Below are 18,783 nucleotides of genomic sequence, written 5' to 3' on the forward strand. Positions count from 1 at the left end.
GCAGTTATGCGCCCTCCACGGTATTTCTAACAAGCGCGCTCACTGAGCCAGCCGTGTATAGCGTAGCGGAACTCGCCGGCTTCGCCGGATCGCTGAGCCGAGCTTCGCTCGGCTCACCTTCTGAGGGCGGTATTATGGTCAGAGGTGAAGCAGGCAAGGGGCTGTGAGAGAGTCTAGGTTTGATCTAAACGAAGAAATTTCGTTTCTTGAACTTCTGCGACAATCTGAGACGGTCCCTAAGTGCTAAAATGTTGTTAACTCTATGACCACAAACTGACAAATCATGACAAAGACTTTGGATGAGGTGTGTTATAATATAAGTACTGCCCAAGACTTACTACTATATCTATATGGTGTAGTCTTTTGGAGCTCAATCAGTTTGTTTAAAGATGAAATTGATAATCTATAATAGAGCCTCTTTCACTCTCATTAGAGGAGACTACATGACATTTTTATTAACCCAGATTTTAATGTCAATTTTATCTAAGATTTTTATGCCTATCTTTTCATGCAAATGTTCTATTCCAGTTTCCCGGTGTATTGGTTTACACCATGTCAAAGGCCGCAGTAGACCAGTTCACCAACTGTATAGCAATCGGTGAGTAGAACAGGTCACTAACTCTATAGCAATTGGTGAATAGACCAATTCAGTGTCTGTATAGCAATTGGTGAGTAGACCAATTCAGTAACCGTATGGCAATTTGTGAATAGACCAATTCAGTAACTGTATAGCAATTGGTGAGTAGACCAATTCAGTAACTGTATAGCAATCAATGAGTAGACTAATTCAGTAACTGTATAGATTGGTGAGTAGACCGATTCAGTAACTGTATAGCAATTGGTGAGTAGACCAATTCAGTAACTGTATAGCAATGGATGAGCAGACCAATTCAGTAACAGTATAGCAATTAGAAGGTAGACCAATTCAGTAACTGTATAGCAATTGGTGAGTAGAACAATTCAGTAACTGTATAGCAATTGGTGAGTAGACCAATTCAGTAACTGTATAGCAGTTGGTGAGTAGACCAATTCAGTAACTGTATAGCAATTGGTGAGTAGACCAATTCAGTAACTGTATAGCAATTGGTGAGTACACCAATTCAGTAACCATATACAATTCGTGTAGACCAATTCAGTAACTGTATAGCAATTGGTAAGTAGACCAATTCAGTAACTGTATAGCAATTGGTAAGTAGACCAATTCAGTAACTGTATAGCAATTGGTGAGTAGCCCAATTCAGTAACTGTATAGCAGTTGGTGAGTAGACCAATTCAGTAACTGTATAGCAATTGGTGAGTAGATCAATTCAGTAACTGTATAGCAATTGGTTAGTAGACCAATTCAGTAACCGTATAGCAATTGGTGAGTAGACCAATTCAGTAACCGTATAGCAATTGTGAGTAGACCAATTCAGTAACTGTATAGCAATTGGTGGGTAGACCAATTCAGTAACCATATAGCAATTGGTGAGTAGACCAATTCCGTAACTGTATAGCAATTGGTGAGTAGACCAATTCAGTAACTGTATAGCAATTGGTGAGTAGACCAATTCAGTAACTGTATAGCAATTGGTGAGTAGACCAATTCAGTAACCGTATAGCAATTGGTGAGTAGACTAATTCAGTAACTGTATAGCAGTTGGTGAGTAGACCAATTCAGTAACTGTATAGCAATTGGTGAGTAGACCAATTCAGTAACTGTATAGCAATTGGTGAGTAGACCAATTCAGTAACTGTATAGCAATTGGTGAGTAGAGCAATTCAGTAACCGTATAGCAATTGGTGAGTAGACCAATTCAGTAACTGTTTAGCAATTGGTGGGTAGACCAATTCTGTAACTGTATAGTAATTTGTGGGTAGACCAATTCTGTAACTGTATAGCAATTAGTGAGTAGACCAATTCAGTAACCGTATAGCAATTGGTGAGTAGACTAATTCAGTATCTGTATAGCAATTGGTGAGTAGACCAATTCAGTAACTGTATAGCAATTGGTGGGTAGACCAATTCTGTAACTGTATAGCAATTAGTGAGTAGACCAATTCAGTAACCGTATAGCAATCAGTGAGTAGACCAATTCAGTGTCTGTATAGCAATTGGTGGGTAGACCAATTCCGTAACTGTATAGCAATTAGTGAGTAGACCAATTCAGTAACCGTATAGCAATCAGTGAGTAGACCAATTCAGTTACTGTATAGCAATTGGTGAGTAGACCAATTCAGTAACTGTATAGCAATTGGTGAGTAGACCAACTCAGTAATCTTAAGGCAGTTGGTGAGTAGACCAATTCAGTAACTGTATAGCAATAGGTGAGTAGACCAATTCAGTTACTGTACAGCAGTTTGTGAGTAGACCAATTCAGTAACCGTATAGCAATTGGTGAGTAGACCAATTCAGTAACTGTATAGCAATTGGTGAGTAGACCAATTCAGTAACTGTATAGCAATTGGTGAGTTCACTTTGTTTACATTAACTTTCCCTCAGAAAGTGACTTTCAATTTGTCTCAGTACAGAAACTGACATTTGCAGGCGCATGCATGTTGTGAAATGAGTAAGTAAGAAAATAGTGGTAAATAACTAAGTAAACGTATATGGTTAATGTATCAGTAACTAAGGCTACAAAGTTCTCCTAACAGAATGCAAATATGACTTGTCCACAAGACAAAAAACTCATCAAAATGTGATTGCTGATTTTGAAAAGTAGACAGTAGATGGCTGTTTTCAATGCAAGTTGACACCAGTTTTTAATATTTGATTTTAGATATTGAATAACAATTTCCAAAAGCAAAGCTGAGTTTGAACAGAAGTTTAAAAATGTCAGTGTATTATTTTACAAGACTAGTTTCATGTTTAACATTATGTTGTTCTTATTGCAGAACTTTCCTCAAAACAGATCAGAGTAAATTCTGTCAAGTAAGTGATGTTGTTTGATTCCATTGCTTACAGAGCCTTAACTTTGCAATGTACATTATGTCACATTTCATTCTGAACGATGTGTTCAAAATTTAATATATGTAAATGTCAAACAGAGACAGCTAAAAGACCAGTGCGTACAAAAAGACGTTCACTGGAATTTTTATGGGAATATAATGCTTTTCTTGTATCATTTGATGGTAAGTTGGCAGGCACTCAATTATTAACCATCTGCAGGCAGGGAAATTTTATTGTTTTGCTTACTGGGTATGCAGAATATGTTAGATGTAGGAGTATTTATTTATTTGCAAGGATGTTCCAAGGTGAGGAACCATCATGTTGCTGATAAACCAGGGAGGTTTGCAGTGCAGAGAGGGCAGTTTAAGCTTTAGTAAAAGAATGAAGTAAATATTTCTACTGGGCAGAAGGAAAAGTGTTTGTATTGTAGATTAAGGACTTTTGCAAACAAATTTCATTTTTAACCTGAACTTTTATCTTCTATTTCCTTATAATATATCAGACTAAAAATTACCTGGTTGCAATCGCTTGATATTACTAGTTTGCTGCCCCTTGATCAAAGTGCACGCTTGGAATTCAATTAAACCTGTCCTGTGAAATATGTACTTTTAATGATAGCTCGGGCACAGTTTACATACCATTGTAAGTAGAATTCAGTAAACTGTAGAACCATCTCACACCATCTATAACATAGCAAAGATATGCGTACAAAACTCCAATACATCAAACTGTGCTCTTTCTCTTAACCCTTTATAGCCCAGGTGTCATTGTGACAGAGATTCACAAACGTGGCGGAATGGATGAAGAAGAGTACAAAAAGGTAAGAAAAGTGTTAAAGGTATACTGTCACCTGTTCGAAAGAGAAAATCTAACCAATCACAGATTTTAAGTGGGTGGCCGCTTTTTAAAAATAGCGCCCTCACATGAGCATTTTGAATACCAAGGAACACCCCTTTGACCATATATGGGCATATTTAGATTTCAGGTGACTGTATACCTTTAAAACTTTACCTGATCAAAATGTGTGTATGAAATGAAAAAGTGGTCTCAGGGAGACTCCTCTTTACATCTAAAGAAATATCGCTGTTTGAGCCATTGGCTGACAATTGTCCCTATGAAAGGTTTTGATTAGCTTTACTGTCAACAACTGTGAGTTTTATCACATTCTAGTGGGTAGTAGTTTGTCAATGTCCTTAAGTAATCTGAATTGACCGTCAGCTTGTATGCAGCAAAGTTGCTTTCAAGTTTACTGTGTGGTACTTCAGAAATTTTATTTGGTATCTCAAGTTATGATAGGTCAATTTTGTAAACTTTGCTTAATCGAAAATCTCACCAAAATCTTGTATCATGGGGTATAGGTTCCTGGTTTTGTCTTCATTCAGATGTCTTCAAAGTGAGATGAATTTTTTTATGAATTGTTCTCAATTTGGGGTAATTTTTGATATATGGTTTATATAGGAATATAGTCAGAACTATCAATCCACTCCATTGTCAAACAGCCGGGAGAGCTTGTGGTAGATTCGGTGGTTAGTAGTGAACAGCAACACAAAATCTGACAGTGGACAGTTTATTATAAGTGATTCATCATTTATGCAAGGATACTCAGTATAAACAATAGTTACGGAAATACACAAAGTCTGGTTTGAGCATGGGTGAGTGGACAATACCATACCCATCGGAAGATGATCCCTTCCATATCACGTTATGCAAGCTCCGAGCCTGGAGCTTTTTCCCATGATCCAAATCCATTGAGTTGATGAAGCCCTAAAATGCAACTTCCTGTACTATTTTTATCGGAATTTGTAAAATATAGCACAAGTTATAAATGGCCAAAATTACTTTTCCAGGGTAAGTGACCACAAAGATAGCACATATGTAAAAATCATCCATGGTGAACTTCCCCCTTTAAGAGGGTAACCCCACAAGGATTTTTCAAATGATGATAACATTTGCATAATTATATTTTATGTCGGTCGCTCATTTTTTCTCAAGATATTTTCACAACGTTTGTCCAATTGCTTTGGGTTTCATATAGCTTGGTCTTTGAAATTTAAGATAGATTACTTAGCTATTTTATTGGTGATACATGACAGTAGGCCTAGATCAGCCCGTAGGTCACTTAGGCCTAGATCTTTGTAATGTCACTTCCATGACAACATTCTTAACGATGATGAATTACTCTCTATAATAGATATTTAGCACACTTTTTCACTATCAAAGCACTGTCTCACATACTTAGATTTAAGTTCTATTATACCCATTCTAGTAAAAAAAATTGTGGGTCAATTATTTATAGCCTGCATTCAGCCACTAACAAATCTGTCTCTAATTTCTGATCATGCAGTTCTTGGAACACTGCAAGACTACCCATGCTCTAGGCCGTCCAGGACAAGTTGATGAGGTTGCCAAGGCAATAGCATTCCTTGCATCCGATGATTCCTCCTTCATCACTGCGGCGCAACTACCAATCGATGGTGGAAGGCATGCACTATGTCCAAGATAACAAAACGTACAGTTTTGACAGAAAACTATTTTACACTTCTGAATCATAAGCAGATACAGGCTTATGCATAGTGCTTCCTGAAAAGATTTTGAAAATCAGACTGTAACAACAATAGCTTTCAAGTTTCAATGTTGCGTCTTAGTTGTTTTATTGTTACATTGCAGTCTTTCAATCATTCTTTAGTCTCTATATTATAAATTAATTGATAAGCCAATGTGAAACTTTATCTAATCATTTTTCATAGCAATGCTTTTTGTAGTAAGAGAAATTTTTGGCAGGTCAGGACGAGTTAACAACTTTGCAATGATGTATTGCACTTTACATTTCACATCCACTTTTCATTTGTTTGTAAAGTTCATGCGGAAATGTCATAAGTGTGGTTTATTATTGTACATGTGCTTACTTGTGTGATTTACAATTTCCCAATGCAGAGTGCATCTGTAAAACACTGCATCACACTGAAGTTTTCTTCCTGTCCATCAAGATCATTACTATAATTATATTATAGCTTTGTCAATACCAGTGAATTTTGTGACGTCATATCCACAAATTATTACTTATAATGTATTCCATTATTCAGCATTGCGGCCCCACAGCGAGCATAACAATACAAGCTTTTTTTGGAAAACGAAAAAAGGACTGCACATTTAAAAGGAGGGAAAGTATGGGATAAACCATGTAATACACAAAACGATAAATCTTGATAATGGTGCACAATATTGATAATAATGTCTTACTGTACAATTTATCAACTTTTTTTAGTCCTCCTGCATGCATTCGTCATCTGCTCTGTTTGGCTCGCGCTCAGCATGCAGTCCCCGTCTGATACGCTGCAGTAGGCGGTACTACTACTACGTTTTTTACAACATGGTTTGCTTCGTTGCCGTGTAGGTAAAAACAGAACTCACTACGCTTGCAAACTCCTAGACGATACTGGGTTTGACACATGGCATATTATGTATGTCAGTGGCCATGTAAACGATGCAAGCGTGAAAGGCTACTCAAACCAGCCATAAACGAGCCAACAACACCAGCTGTCATCAACCTTGACCGGAAGTGTCTACGGAAATTACTACGGAGCCATTCAAAGCCTCAGTCCAAGGTCAGCTACTGCCAACAATCATGATGACCATGGACTCTCCGTTGATCTAACATCTCGGCCACCTAGTTCTGATGCACTGACTGTAATTGGAGATAACTTTCATTCATCGTTTTTTTCTCCTTGTCTGTGGTTTCACCTTGCGTTGTTCTCGACATCGCCGCGGAGACCCTCAAGTATGTTTGTCAAGCATCTTTCAAGTACCTTTCAAGCACCTGTTTACATCAACTTTTCTTGTTCGCCAAAGTAAAATAGCTCTCCTCAAGAAGCCATCGAAAGTTAAATCTATAGACACAATTATTAAAGCCCCAATAGCTGCAAATGTGTAACATACCGATCTCAAAATATCCTCAGTTTTCCAAGTTTTCTTTGAATAAGACCCATGAAAGATTGAAAAAGTGTACAACGCTGGCATGAGTATTGAAAGTGGCATGCAATTCAAATGTTTTAACATCAGTATAGATTTCCTGCCATTTTCAAAAACTAATCATATGACAGAGAAAATAAGGAATACAACAACAAAAAGTAGGCCATCCTGTGTTGTGCATTCAAGTAAAATGACATCATGCTTGTTTCTGGTATGATCACGATGTGTATGTGCAGGAAATACTGTTTTTTGTATTTTTCCGTGGGGGCGCTATTTTATGAGTGCAGCACCAATTTATTATTCAGCCTGTTAAAACGTGTAGGCATGATCCAAATCGGTGAGCAGTGATACTTCTATACACGTCCTTCAGTTGGCACATTTACACGAACTAACTTTGGTTTGATAATAAAATCATGAAAATAATGCATAAAATTGGCAACTATTGGGGCTTTAATGAAATTTAAACATTTGAATAACATTGTTGAACTCTGTTGATATCGTTTGCAATTGAATGCTGTACTACCAGCGACATAATAATGATCGTATTGATCAGCTGATACCATGGCATGCAGCTCGCTGATCATGCTGATGTCGATGCACGAAAATTCCGTTTTCTTTTTGTCTGGCACTTCATCGTGTTGGCTTTTTGAATGGCATGATATTGAAAAGTGATGTTTCAAGTTCGATATAGACGGTAGGGATATAATTCCTTTTCATTTTCTTTGAAAATACATCGTTTTTTAATTCCAAATTGAACCGTGAAAGAGCTGCACATTTTTCGTGTTGAACGTGCGTGTTCAGTGCAGTGCAGTGTGAAGTGCATGTAAATGTATACAGTATACAGAGTCAGGGCCGATCATGCCGGACGATGCTCACTGGCTTCAAACTGAGTTTAAATTTCCTTTTTTATTCGTTTTCTATATCTATAAATTCACTGGCATTGCCAAAACTATGCAATAATGTACCCCCTCCCGGCCCAAAATGGACGAAAGCAAACTTTGCACGAGGTACGAGGTGTAGCCGAGTACATTATGGAGTGCAAAGTTTGCTTGAGTGCATTATGGGCCAGGAGGGGGTGCATTATTGCTTAAATATTATCGGGATTCTTTCTACATTTGTATGTAAGCTTGTTTCCGGGGTTAGCCAAGAGCAAGACATAAATGTCAAGCAATTCTTGTATTCCATAACAATTACATCCATGTGTGTGGCCTATTACTACCAAAGAGGAAATATTATATATATAGTCATCCGAAAATATCTCATATCTCTGCAAAGTCAATCTTGGCACATGTGTAACATTGACAGTGAGACATACATAAACATATACATACATACATACATACTTAGGGACACTGGATTTTCCACTTATCAGATAAGCTTCAATTGTCTTAAAACAAAAGACCAAGAGCAAGCTAACATCAAAAGGTATCTTCATAACATAGGAGTGAGCAAAATCATTTTTCTCAGTAGCTTTGACGTGTGAAATTATGATGCAAGCATTGTTATGATGCAAACATAACTGTTACACTTGGATTTAGATTTTGGATGCCCTGCTATTTGTTGCAAGGGCTGTCCATCCAGCCAGTCATACATTCAGTACCAATGTTTCTTTGATCTAAAAAGTTGCTTGCCATCCTCTATGGCGATCCAGTATCTTTCAAGCCATTGAAATGCAAATTGATGCTAAAACAAAAGCCTGTACAAATTGCACCACAGATGGCGCTATCATTCATATTCCAGACCATGGCAGGGATGCCTGGTATTCCTGAGATAGATATTGTGGGAAAAACGCTTCCAAATGTGATTCCTAAGGATCAGCTTTACATATGACATTGCATCAAGGAACAGATGTACAATGCATCATACAAAATTAACCAGCTTGGAGGAACGCAGAAGAGTACACCCTCAATTCCCAGTTCGCAGGTCCATAATCACTATAGATTTCGATGGATTTCAGTCAAACCATGGAAGGGGGGTGTCATGTTTGCAGCTGTGTAACTTTCTTGTTGATCAACATTGCCTCTTCCCAGAAATTGGCGATGAGTGTTAGAGCAAATGTGAAGCAAATTCAGCATTTGATGCATGTTTATAGTTTTGTGGCTTTCCAATCACTGCAAGACTTTGCCTTCGTTTTTATGAAGCTGCTTCGGCCAAGGCCACCAGTTTCAGTACAGCCGCCATTTTAAAATTTTGGATATACACAAGGGATATTGGGATATGTTGTGCATAGCAACAGACTTGTCCTACAGGTCTCGCACACACAGCCGCAGACAAGACAACCCCCTCCCTTTAACACCAATATGTGACATTATAATTATTAATTATAATGAAGTGACAATTGTCCATAAAATGTACATGTTCCTACATGGAAGGTGGGCACTAATAAAACATCTCACAACATCAGGATTCCATCTTCAGATATCACTGTATTTTCCAAAAGCCTGTACATTTGCACTTTACAACATGTTATCAAACTAACTGGAATGAACTGAAAACTAAATCTCTCGACAGTTCAAAACTGCGGACTGTATTCCTCAGAAAATCAAAAAGCATGACAGAATATAGCTAATCAGATAAACTAACTTTTTTAAAAAAATCAAAGTATAATTTACAAACATGTTAACTGCTGGCTATGGACTTCAATTTCTCTAAGAAACTGATGTAAAGTGAATGCTCCATTGAACTTGCAAAATCTGACAGCTTCTCTGCAAAATTATTATTGATGCCTCGCTCGTCCAGCATGTTCATCATCATGTCATACAATTCCTATTTGAAGAAAATAAAAATAGAAATGTGTTTCACAAGCTGCCATTACCCTGACAGGAAATCAGTCTTTGATTATTGGAAATATCAATGTCTAACCATTTTTTGCCTTGTTTCATTGTAACTTAACTGCAGATGTGAAACATCTTGGAAGCTGATATCCAATTGGGTGGCTGAATCTTACGATTATAATAAAATAATACAAAAAGATTCCCTAAGTTGCTGTGAATAGTGACAATTGACCAAACAGATATCAGCTTCCGAGCACGCTGCACATCAGCAGTTAAAGCACATCAGCCCTAACTCAACCTTGTACTTGCATGTCCATTTATGATTTTGAAAAGACTGAAAGGACACACATCCAATGCTCAAGAAGAACAAATGCATTCTTTTATTACAGGATCTACATTTGTCTATTTGCTGAATCTACTTGATTTGTCTTTGTCAGGGTCCACATACAGCTGATTTTTTTTTCCTTTGCTATGAAATGGGGCAATCACTAGCTGAGGGTTTCAATGTCTGAAATGTTAAGCTCATATTGCTCTACCTTTCATAGCTTGACATGTTTTCATTTCATGTTATAACACAGCTCATCCGCTGTCTGTGTTCTAATTTGTTAATAAACAGTCATGTGGGATGCGTTCTTTTTGTGCTGATCCATGTAAACGACATCATCAGGCATCATTTGTTGGAACTGTGCCTGCCAGGCATCAGTTCCGAAAAATGATGCCCGCTGACATCAAAAAACATTGGTGCATGCACGAACTGGAATGTAAACAAAGATGTCGTCTGCGGCTGATCGAAACACTAGTCGAGAAATTTCTACGTTTATTCCACTTTCTGAACAAGAACTTAATGCTCTAGTTTCCAACAAGGACTCAAAACAGACAAAAGGAAAATCAAAGGTGTATTGAACGTTTTGCAGAAGTATTGCAATCCTGTCTGGAAAAACTTTTTCTTGCCGAACCACTCCAACATATTACATCATGCGACAAGTTTTGTGTATGGTACGTTCTTATACATGACTGTGGATGAGGTGTGTTATAAAACACATATTGACTTGCCATGAGGGCCTGCGAGTCACCAAAAAAAACCAGTTTCCCTCGGCCTTCAACCTAGGGAGACAGTCTGTTTCTGGGGGTGACTCACAGTCCCTTGGGGTACAGACGTATGCTGTTGCTCTCATGGCCAGTCAATATGTGTATACTCTGACACTCATCATAATGACGACAAGTGATGTTTGCTCAACCAAAGTTGAGAAAGCTAAAATGGTTTCGGCAAACCCATCTTTAAACTATCAGGCCAGTGTTCTCCACGAGGGGTTTTTGATGGGCGGTGCGCCCGGCTTCTTTTTGTCGCCGCCCACCTTTAATCTCGCCTGCCCACCTTTTATCTCGCCCGCCCACCTTTGTTATCTGTCGCCTAAACTGTTTTCACAGTCAGTTGTCCGAACAATATCTGAAAGCCTGTTGTATAAAAATGACAGCAACTGACAACATCGTGTAATAAAGAGGGGCTGTTCACACATCTGTCGGTTTGTTTTGCGACTGCATGCAATCTTCAATGTTCTTTATTATGAATAGAGTTTTAAAGTCAACGTATGTTTCTCTGCAGGCATGCTCCGCTGACTCCGCACTGTAACTTAGTGCAAATATTCAGTCCCGTATCAACTTGTCATGGACGCCGCACGTAAAAAAAGACGTTCATGGCTGTAATACCAATCGGGCTACAGACAAACATATAGTAACAGAGGATCATATGAAAAAGTGCCACCATTTGCCACCGATTATTTCGAACACTGATTACTTCTCATGTAGCCTACTTTTGAATTTTCATGTTGGTATTGTGCAATATATTTACTAAATTGTGTATTGTTAATATTACTATTAGTTCAATGTTTTTTTATCATTTTTGATGTTTTATTATTTATTTAATGTAAATAAAAAGGATTTAAATTTAAAAATAAATCGTATAGCTTGCCATTTATCACTGCTGAATGGAGAAAAATATTAAAAATGTCAGAAGTATATCTCATCACTGGAATGCCTTGTGAATAGCCCTGGTGATATGTAAATTTTATGCAAATATTATGCAAATAAATATGCTAATTAGCCTCCCGCCTTTAATTTTCATTTGTGGAGAACACTGTATCAGGGTTCAGGTTTGCTATTCCATATCATTGATTAATAGCATTTCTGATGACTTGAGAGAAACCTGTACATGTACTCACCCCATCCATGACCTCTGACCCCATGATGTAAGTTTTCTCATTGGTGTCACCTTCATGAATGACTACTTCATCAATCAGGAAGAGGTCTTCTTCAGAGCCCTCTTGTGGTTCCTCATCGTCCACTTCATCATTTATGAACCTACAGCGGACGGCAACTGTGGGCTTGCCTGACTTGGAGATTTCAACTTGAAAATTTGGATAAGACCTCATCTGCACAGTGATAAGGAAACAAGGATGTATGTTACATTAACTTTTGTCTTTAAATTGTTGAAAATTCATCTTTTGAATTGTACAAAAAGGACCATTCCCTTTGTTCTGAAGGCAATTTGCCCCTTCGAATTTTTATTTAATTCAGAAACATATGTAAAGTTTAGTGTACCATAACTGTATGGTCTACATGCTCATGAAACCAGATTTGTTCATTTTCATGCCAGTATTTCTTTGTGTGAGACTTGTAGGCTGATTTTCACAGAGTAGTCAGTCTGGTTGTTACCTGTTGTCACTTAAACTGCATTATGAATCCCAAACAAAACTAAACAGCTTTTATAACCCAACCCAAGATTTAGCAACATGGCTGGTGTTGGTCAAGAAAAGGTTCTGTGTTCTACAATAAAAAGTGAAAGTGTCTTATTATTGCTTGATAGCATCTGACTGCTTGTAGAAGGGTGTTTGCAGTTGTGCAATGAAATTCAGATTACAGGGCGTAACCTCTTGTAAGAACAACTTATCGGTTCAGAGTATTTCAGTATTGTATATGTAGCTGCATCCAAACTCTAACATTGTACTCTATGTCTGATGTCAACGCCTTGCACTTTTGAACTATTTTTAAGGTAGAATGCATCTCGAAAGTGAAAGACTTAAAGTTTTGCTCAAACTTTCCTCAAAGAAACTTTCAACCATTCCCTTACCAAATCAACAATAAAAATTGGAGGTCACTGTGCAAAGTTTGGAACCAGCGAAACAAATTACCCAAGATTTTGCAATATTTGGAATTCAAAATGGCGGCCATTCCTGGGTTAACTGGAAGATAAAATTTCGGATTTTCGAAAATATAAGACAGTGAAAGTTTTTTCTTCCTTAAAGATCGTTAAAATGAGCCCCCACAAGTGGTAGATTAGAAAAGAGTTGCAGAGATTTGAGAGTCCAAATATCTGTCCCCCAGGCTTAAGAGGAACAAATTTAATCTGTTTAGCTTGTGCGACAATGTGAAACAGTCTCTAGAGGGAAGAAAGATCAATACTCACTGCACCACTGTCTTCTTCCTCTTTTTCTGGATTTGCTTCAAATTCCACTGAATGGTTCACATTGAAGCTTACTTTTACTCTGAAAAATTAGGCAATTACAGGGTTATCTCTAAGTTTTATTTCAGGCGGCAGAAATAAAATAACAGGCGGCTGATGAAGAGCGAGGGAGCGGAGCGGAGCATTGATTAACGTCGTTTTCTCTGTTATTTTTGTGTGACTATGTGTGATTGTGCTTATTTGGTGACACTTGAGCACCTGATTTTCTTTACAATTTATTACCAAAGATGTTGTTAAATTGTATGAAAAGTAAGGTTTTTAGCATCTCATTTCTCATTTTTTGTGTACCTTTATCAGTAATCATAACCGTCGATGGATGCTACAGCTAACACACAGCATCGTATGCAGGGCTAGCGAGAGAGTTGCCGACATCGACGGTTATTTACGAGAAGTGAATAAAAGACTGGCATTTTTGGAAGCAATCGAGAAGCTGAGGTAGGCAGGGATACGACTTGGGCCCAAGAACGCTGAATTTTGGCAGCAATTTGGCTTTTTACGTCAAGTCCCAAAATGGATTTTGAAGTCACCGACCCTACGTATGGGTCTTTGCAGGGCTGTGGTGAGCGGGGCGATTAGCTGTAGCGGAACACACGGCATCGTACGCAGGGCTAGCTACCATTTATTTTGTTGTTGCCAGCACCATAAAATTGTATTTTACTGGCGATAAAGTACAGGAAATAAAACAGAATGCCGAGCACATGACAAAATTATGAAAATTCGTTTTACGATAGCCTTAAAACGACGCCGTCGGAGTGAATGAAATTCGTTGATCGTTCGTGCATCGTCCGGCACGATCACGATGTTGATGGCATCGGCTCGACATTAATACACGGTACAATCAGCAAATACAAAAATTCGCTAGTTACATTTTAAGAACGCATGATTCACTTACGTTTACCTTTGTCTAATTTTTGTTTTTTCGTAAAGTACTGCTGAATATTGTTAGATTTCTTTTTGGCACTTCCGATCGCTCGCATTGCGTTTGTTGTTTGAGAAAATTCACCTTGACCTCATGATCTATGACCCGCTCAGAACATGCTAGAGGGCGCCAAACAACATCGGCCAATCACTGCAATGATTACGTCGTGGTGAGATCTTGTCCTATGTAAATTTCCATGCATTGGAAAGAGTGAGTAACAACGCTTAATCTGATTGGGCGTAGTACGTAATGCATTTCTAGATTGTATGTGTTTACAGGTACGACATACGAGTTTTATCGGGACATTTTGGCAAGTTTAACGTCGTTTTCTCTGTTATTTCAGACACATGGGCAAGGCTTCAGTGAAAATGCGACATATAGTACTTTACTAGTGTGACACCAGCCGGCAGGTCACGTGCTTTTTTCACTTGCCAGACGGCTATTTTCGCCGGCTGCCGGCTTTTAGCGAGAACACTGCAATTAGTTCTTGCTATTTAGGGATGAAAGCTACTATTTTTGAGAGTACATGTAGATCTATTTTTATCGTGTTTGTTCTGTACCTGTATATTTTCTTACTCTTCTTCTTATAGTGCCAGTATAGTCAACATATTGAGTTACTAACTCCATTACAGTTATAAAGCTGGATTTCTACTTAGTTCTTTGGCAGCAACAACTTACTTTGTTTTGATACAGTCAAACTTGCTACCACATAGTACAACCCCACTGATGGTTTGTGGTCAAAATAATGTTATTGAACCAGCCTGGCTCAAATATACTGTACCATAACTTCGAACTCTTACAGGCTTTTAATGTTTAGTGTTTAGTCTTTGTGGGGGAAGACTACTTTGTTGATTTAATAAACAGGAACATACATTGCAAACACATTGTGCTCTGGGATTTTTAAGTTTTAAAAGAACACAAACATACTAGAAGACAGACAAATTGAGATTTTCAAGTCTCATTGATGACTACATTTTGAATGCTCCTGTGATGTTTCTATGGGGAATGATGTCATAACACAGTATCTGAAAGCATAAGAAATAAATGTGGGTCACAGAAACTCTCCTATCTTTCCTACTTACATTTCTCCACTGTCAGACTTTGTAAGTTGGGCATTGGCTCCATCCATGGACACATCATACCCTTCAAGCTTGGGAAGTTTTTCATGCGAGTCTTTTTCCATCTGAATTTCTTCTTGTAAGTATTTAGCTAATTCTTTGTCACCTAAGGTATAAATATTAGCATGAGAAGGGAGGGAAGAGTACTTGATCACCTTGGCATAAAGATTTCTAATTCAGTTGTATATTAAACAGGAGCCAGCACTACATATTTTTTCAAGCTATCAGCAAGTTTTCATAGCTCAACCATGCACATACATGAAGTTATATGATATGCACACCACTGATAATGTACAAAGTCATACCATTACCAGCATTGCCTAAGGATATTTACAAAGCCAAGAAAAGATCATTATTCAGGTTGAGCATACACGTTATAATGACATTGGTGATGGACATTTTCATACCGGTATAGTGGCACTGCAAACATAGTATTTGGACAGAGCAGAGCTAGTCAATTAACACTGGTTATACTGGATGGAGTTTTACAGCCCATGTTGGCTGTGATGTTTCCATGGTACTAGTCGTTCAAAAGTGGCAACAATTACGTATGACGATGAGCAGAACATTTTATAGCTTCAACATCCAACGATTTCGATTTCAATCGAGGTTACTGTAATTATTTTGATTTTCTCAGCAGATGCTTTCATTTGCAGAGGACCATGGATGGATAAGCTGTAACATCATAGGGAATTCAGGCTCCGATGATGATGATCAGATGGTGATGATTATGATTAAACATTAAAAATGAAGAAAAACTAGAAAGCATTTGCAAGCAAAAGCGAAGTTCCAGAGACCAAGCAGCGGAAGAAACAAGAGAATGTGTGACAAAGATAGGTGCAGAATGAAAGAGTGCTTTGGATTTTAATATTCAGGGCTGATAGCAGTAAACACCATAATACAACTAAAGCAAGGCAGTCCGGGGAATTATAGTACACAGATTACAAATGCCTACATGTACGGTAAAAACGCAACAGATACATACGGGGGCACAGTTGCGAGTGGAGTGATACGTACCGGCCGCCGCGTACCCGTACTATGCATATAATAATTATTATATGCATAGTACGCGGCGGCCGGTACGTCCACTCGCAACTGTGTACGGGGGCGACGACGCACGGAAATGGTTTATCAGACGACATTCTCGCGAGCCAGAGCAATAAGTTTCGCTCCGCTGACCTACGCAAAATCAATCGCTTGACGGGTAGCGCTGAGTTGTTGCCGTAAAGAGGGGTATCATTTACGACGATGATCAGACGAGAGGAAACATCGGACCTAGGCCGTTGAAATTGAGCCACATGCATTTTCATTTGATTAAAAGCACAGACTAAAACAATTTTCATTGCTATGTCGCTGCTTTCACAAGATACTGACCATTTGATCTTGGAAAGTTGAGTTGCTTTTACGTGCAGCCAACGCATGCCGGTGCATGACAGACAGTACGTTCACTATGAATGCCTGGCTCTGCATGGCAGGGCTGTGTGTTACCGGCGTTAAACGGCCTCCCACCACAGCCCCGCAGACTGATATAGGAAAAACCGCTGGTGGCTCCTCAGAAATACGGCGGGCAGTTTCTCCGCCAAAACAGCCGATTTTTGAGTCCAAATTTTGCATTGATCATCGTTTTCGAGCACACCCACCTCGCCTAGGTACACGATGTGCCCAGCCGCGCTTGTAAACTTAGGGAAAGGCTACTTTTCTGTCCCTGTGCGAGCGAGGCGATCGATACGCGGCCATGTTGTCTCATGAGCATTCGGGCGAAACAGTATAGCGCCACGTACGGCGGGTATTTAGAGAAAAATAAAATCAAAAAGCAACAAAAAACAAAGCGAAAGAAAGCTAGAATTATTAATAACTGAACGCAATATGATAGTTGAGCAATGCCAAATAAAAATAAATAAATAAACAAACAAGAAATGCCCGTAAAACCCGTCCGAGCTGAGCGATGACGTCATAAGCGTGTCGCAATGCATTCTGGGTAATTAAGGTAAAATTTGTGTATAGCATGTTCTGCGGTAGTAAAACCGGAAATAGAGAAAGAAGAAAGAAAGAAAGAAAGAAGGAAAGTGAGCAAAAACTAACAGTTCCAGAGCTGGTCTCTGGAACTAATATAAAATATATTTGGACTCAGTAAAGTTGTTATTGTTGTTGTTATTGTTGTAGTTGATAGTATTTGCAGAAAAGAACAAATTATGCACTGCAAAATTCAATACAGCCTTACTGTAGACATGGAGGTAAGCTACCTCCATGCTATACACATGCGCTGCAAAATTCAATGGTGATGATGATGATGATTAAATATTTAAAAATGAAGAAAAATAAAAATATATTTGGACTCAGTAAAGTTGTTGTTGTTGTTGTTATTGTTGTTGAAGTTGAAACCAAGGACATGTAAATTATTACAAGACAGCAACTTCTGGGACTGTAGTTTTGTGACATTTTTTTTCCACATTTTGTTGCAATTAAAGCAAGGTTGTAAGGTACCTAAAAAAAAAAAAAAAAAAAAAAAAAATAGTATTTGCAGAAAAGAACAAATTATGCACTGCAAAATTAAATACAGCCTTACTGTAGACATGGAGGTAAGCTACCTCCATGCTATACACATGCGCTGCAAAATTCAATACAGCTTAGGCTGTATTGAATTTTGCAGCGCATGTGTATAGTATACTATAAAGGCTGTATTGAATTTTGCAGTGCATGTGTATATTATTATTAAGTTCTATTTCAGACAAATTATTAAAAAAAAAATTGTCCATAGTTAAAAAAGTACAGAAAAGAAGCACACAGTAACAATACACAAAGCATAAGACACAACATTAAAATCTGACATTAAAAACAATAAAAATTCAGCGTATAGTTTGGCTGTATTGAATTTGCAACCCATACTTTGTTCTTTTCTACAAATACTATCAACAACAACAATAACAACAACAACAACTTTACTGAGTCCGATTATATTTTTATTTTCCTTCATGTTTACTGTTTAATCATCATCATCGTCACCATCTGATCATCATCATCGGAGCCTGAATTCCCTATGGTATTGGTAACATGCATGGAAGAAGCGACACAGACGCACGTGTGCTACCACCATGATTGTAACGTGTATGTGCCCTTTGCAGTGGCAGTCAGATATTGATACATATGCAACCATTATTCACCTTCAGTGTGAAGTCCACAACAGCTACATCTTTGCGCCCAACCGACTTTGATGCTTGCCTTCTGCACTTCTTGCATCATTGTGATCGTAGAACCATCATTACATTTGCTGTTTGAGCCGCTCATGTACCACATGGACCTGGCGAAAGCTCGGGACGTTTGACCTCGTTGTGTAGACGCCAGAAGAAATTTCGAGCCAATAGATGACGCGTTTATATGTCGTGTGTGGCATAGGAGCCTTGATGCAGACCTTGCGATGGAAAATGCCATGACAGTGCAATAATGTACTAAAAAGTGTTAAACTCTGTGGTTCTTCGATACAGTTTTGCTGCTCAACGTGACTTTGCTTGCTATACGCATGCGTTTACACATAATAGCAAATGCGCTTGCGCATA

General features: G+C 38.3%; 2 protein-coding genes across 2 annotated transcripts in view; one reads left to right on the forward strand and one right to left on the reverse strand.

Moving 5' to 3' along the window:
- The window catches only part of LOC139144897 (3-oxoacyl-[acyl-carrier-protein] reductase FabG-like), a 13,887-nt gene extending 6,111 nt beyond the window's left edge, over positions 1-7,776 (forward strand). Inside the window, exons 6-9 of the mRNA XM_070715724.1 lie at positions 529-598; positions 2,875-2,911; positions 3,686-3,749; positions 5,274-7,776. Coding sequence (XP_070571825.1) covers positions 529-598; positions 2,875-2,911; positions 3,686-3,749; positions 5,274-5,432 — 330 coding nt within the window. The 3' untranslated portion in view covers positions 5,433-7,776. The remainder of the gene's footprint in view (positions 1-528; positions 599-2,874; positions 2,912-3,685; positions 3,750-5,273) is intronic.
- Positions 7,777-9,304: 1,528 nt separating this feature from the next.
- Positions 9,305-18,690, reverse strand: LOC139144899 (complement component 1 Q subcomponent-binding protein, mitochondrial-like). The gene is made up of 5 exons (XM_070715726.1): positions 18,391-18,690; positions 15,194-15,335; positions 13,136-13,214; positions 11,892-12,101; positions 9,305-9,664 (listed from the first exon to the last, which is right to left on the reverse strand). Exons 1-5 carry the CDS (start codon positions 18,656-18,658, stop codon positions 9,518-9,520), a joined length of 846 nt encoding a protein of 281 aa, XP_070571827.1. The 5' UTR covers positions 18,659-18,690; the 3' UTR covers positions 9,305-9,517.
- Between the last annotated feature and the right edge of the window lie 93 nt (positions 18,691-18,783).

Source organism: Ptychodera flava, chromosome 12 (genome assembly GCF_041260155.1).
Source record: "Ptychodera flava strain L36383 chromosome 12, AS_Pfla_20210202, whole genome shotgun sequence".
NCBI lineage: Eukaryota > Metazoa > Hemichordata > Enteropneusta > Ptychoderidae > Ptychodera > Ptychodera flava.

Bases quoted from the DNA above. Each gene is read 5' to 3' on its own strand.
- LOC139144899 (XM_070715726.1), bottom strand. From the start codon at position 18,658: ATGGCATTTTCCATCGCAAGGTCTGCATCAAGGCTCCTATGCCACACA. The intron at 13,215-15,193 runs GTAAGTAGGAAA...CTAATTTTTCAG, and splicing joins AAGTCTGACAGTGGAGAAAT to AGTAAAAGTAAGCTTCAATG. The intron at 9,665-11,891 runs GTGAGTACATGT...TTCTTCAAATAG, and splicing joins GGTCAGAGGTCATGGATGGG to GAATTGTATGACATGATGAT.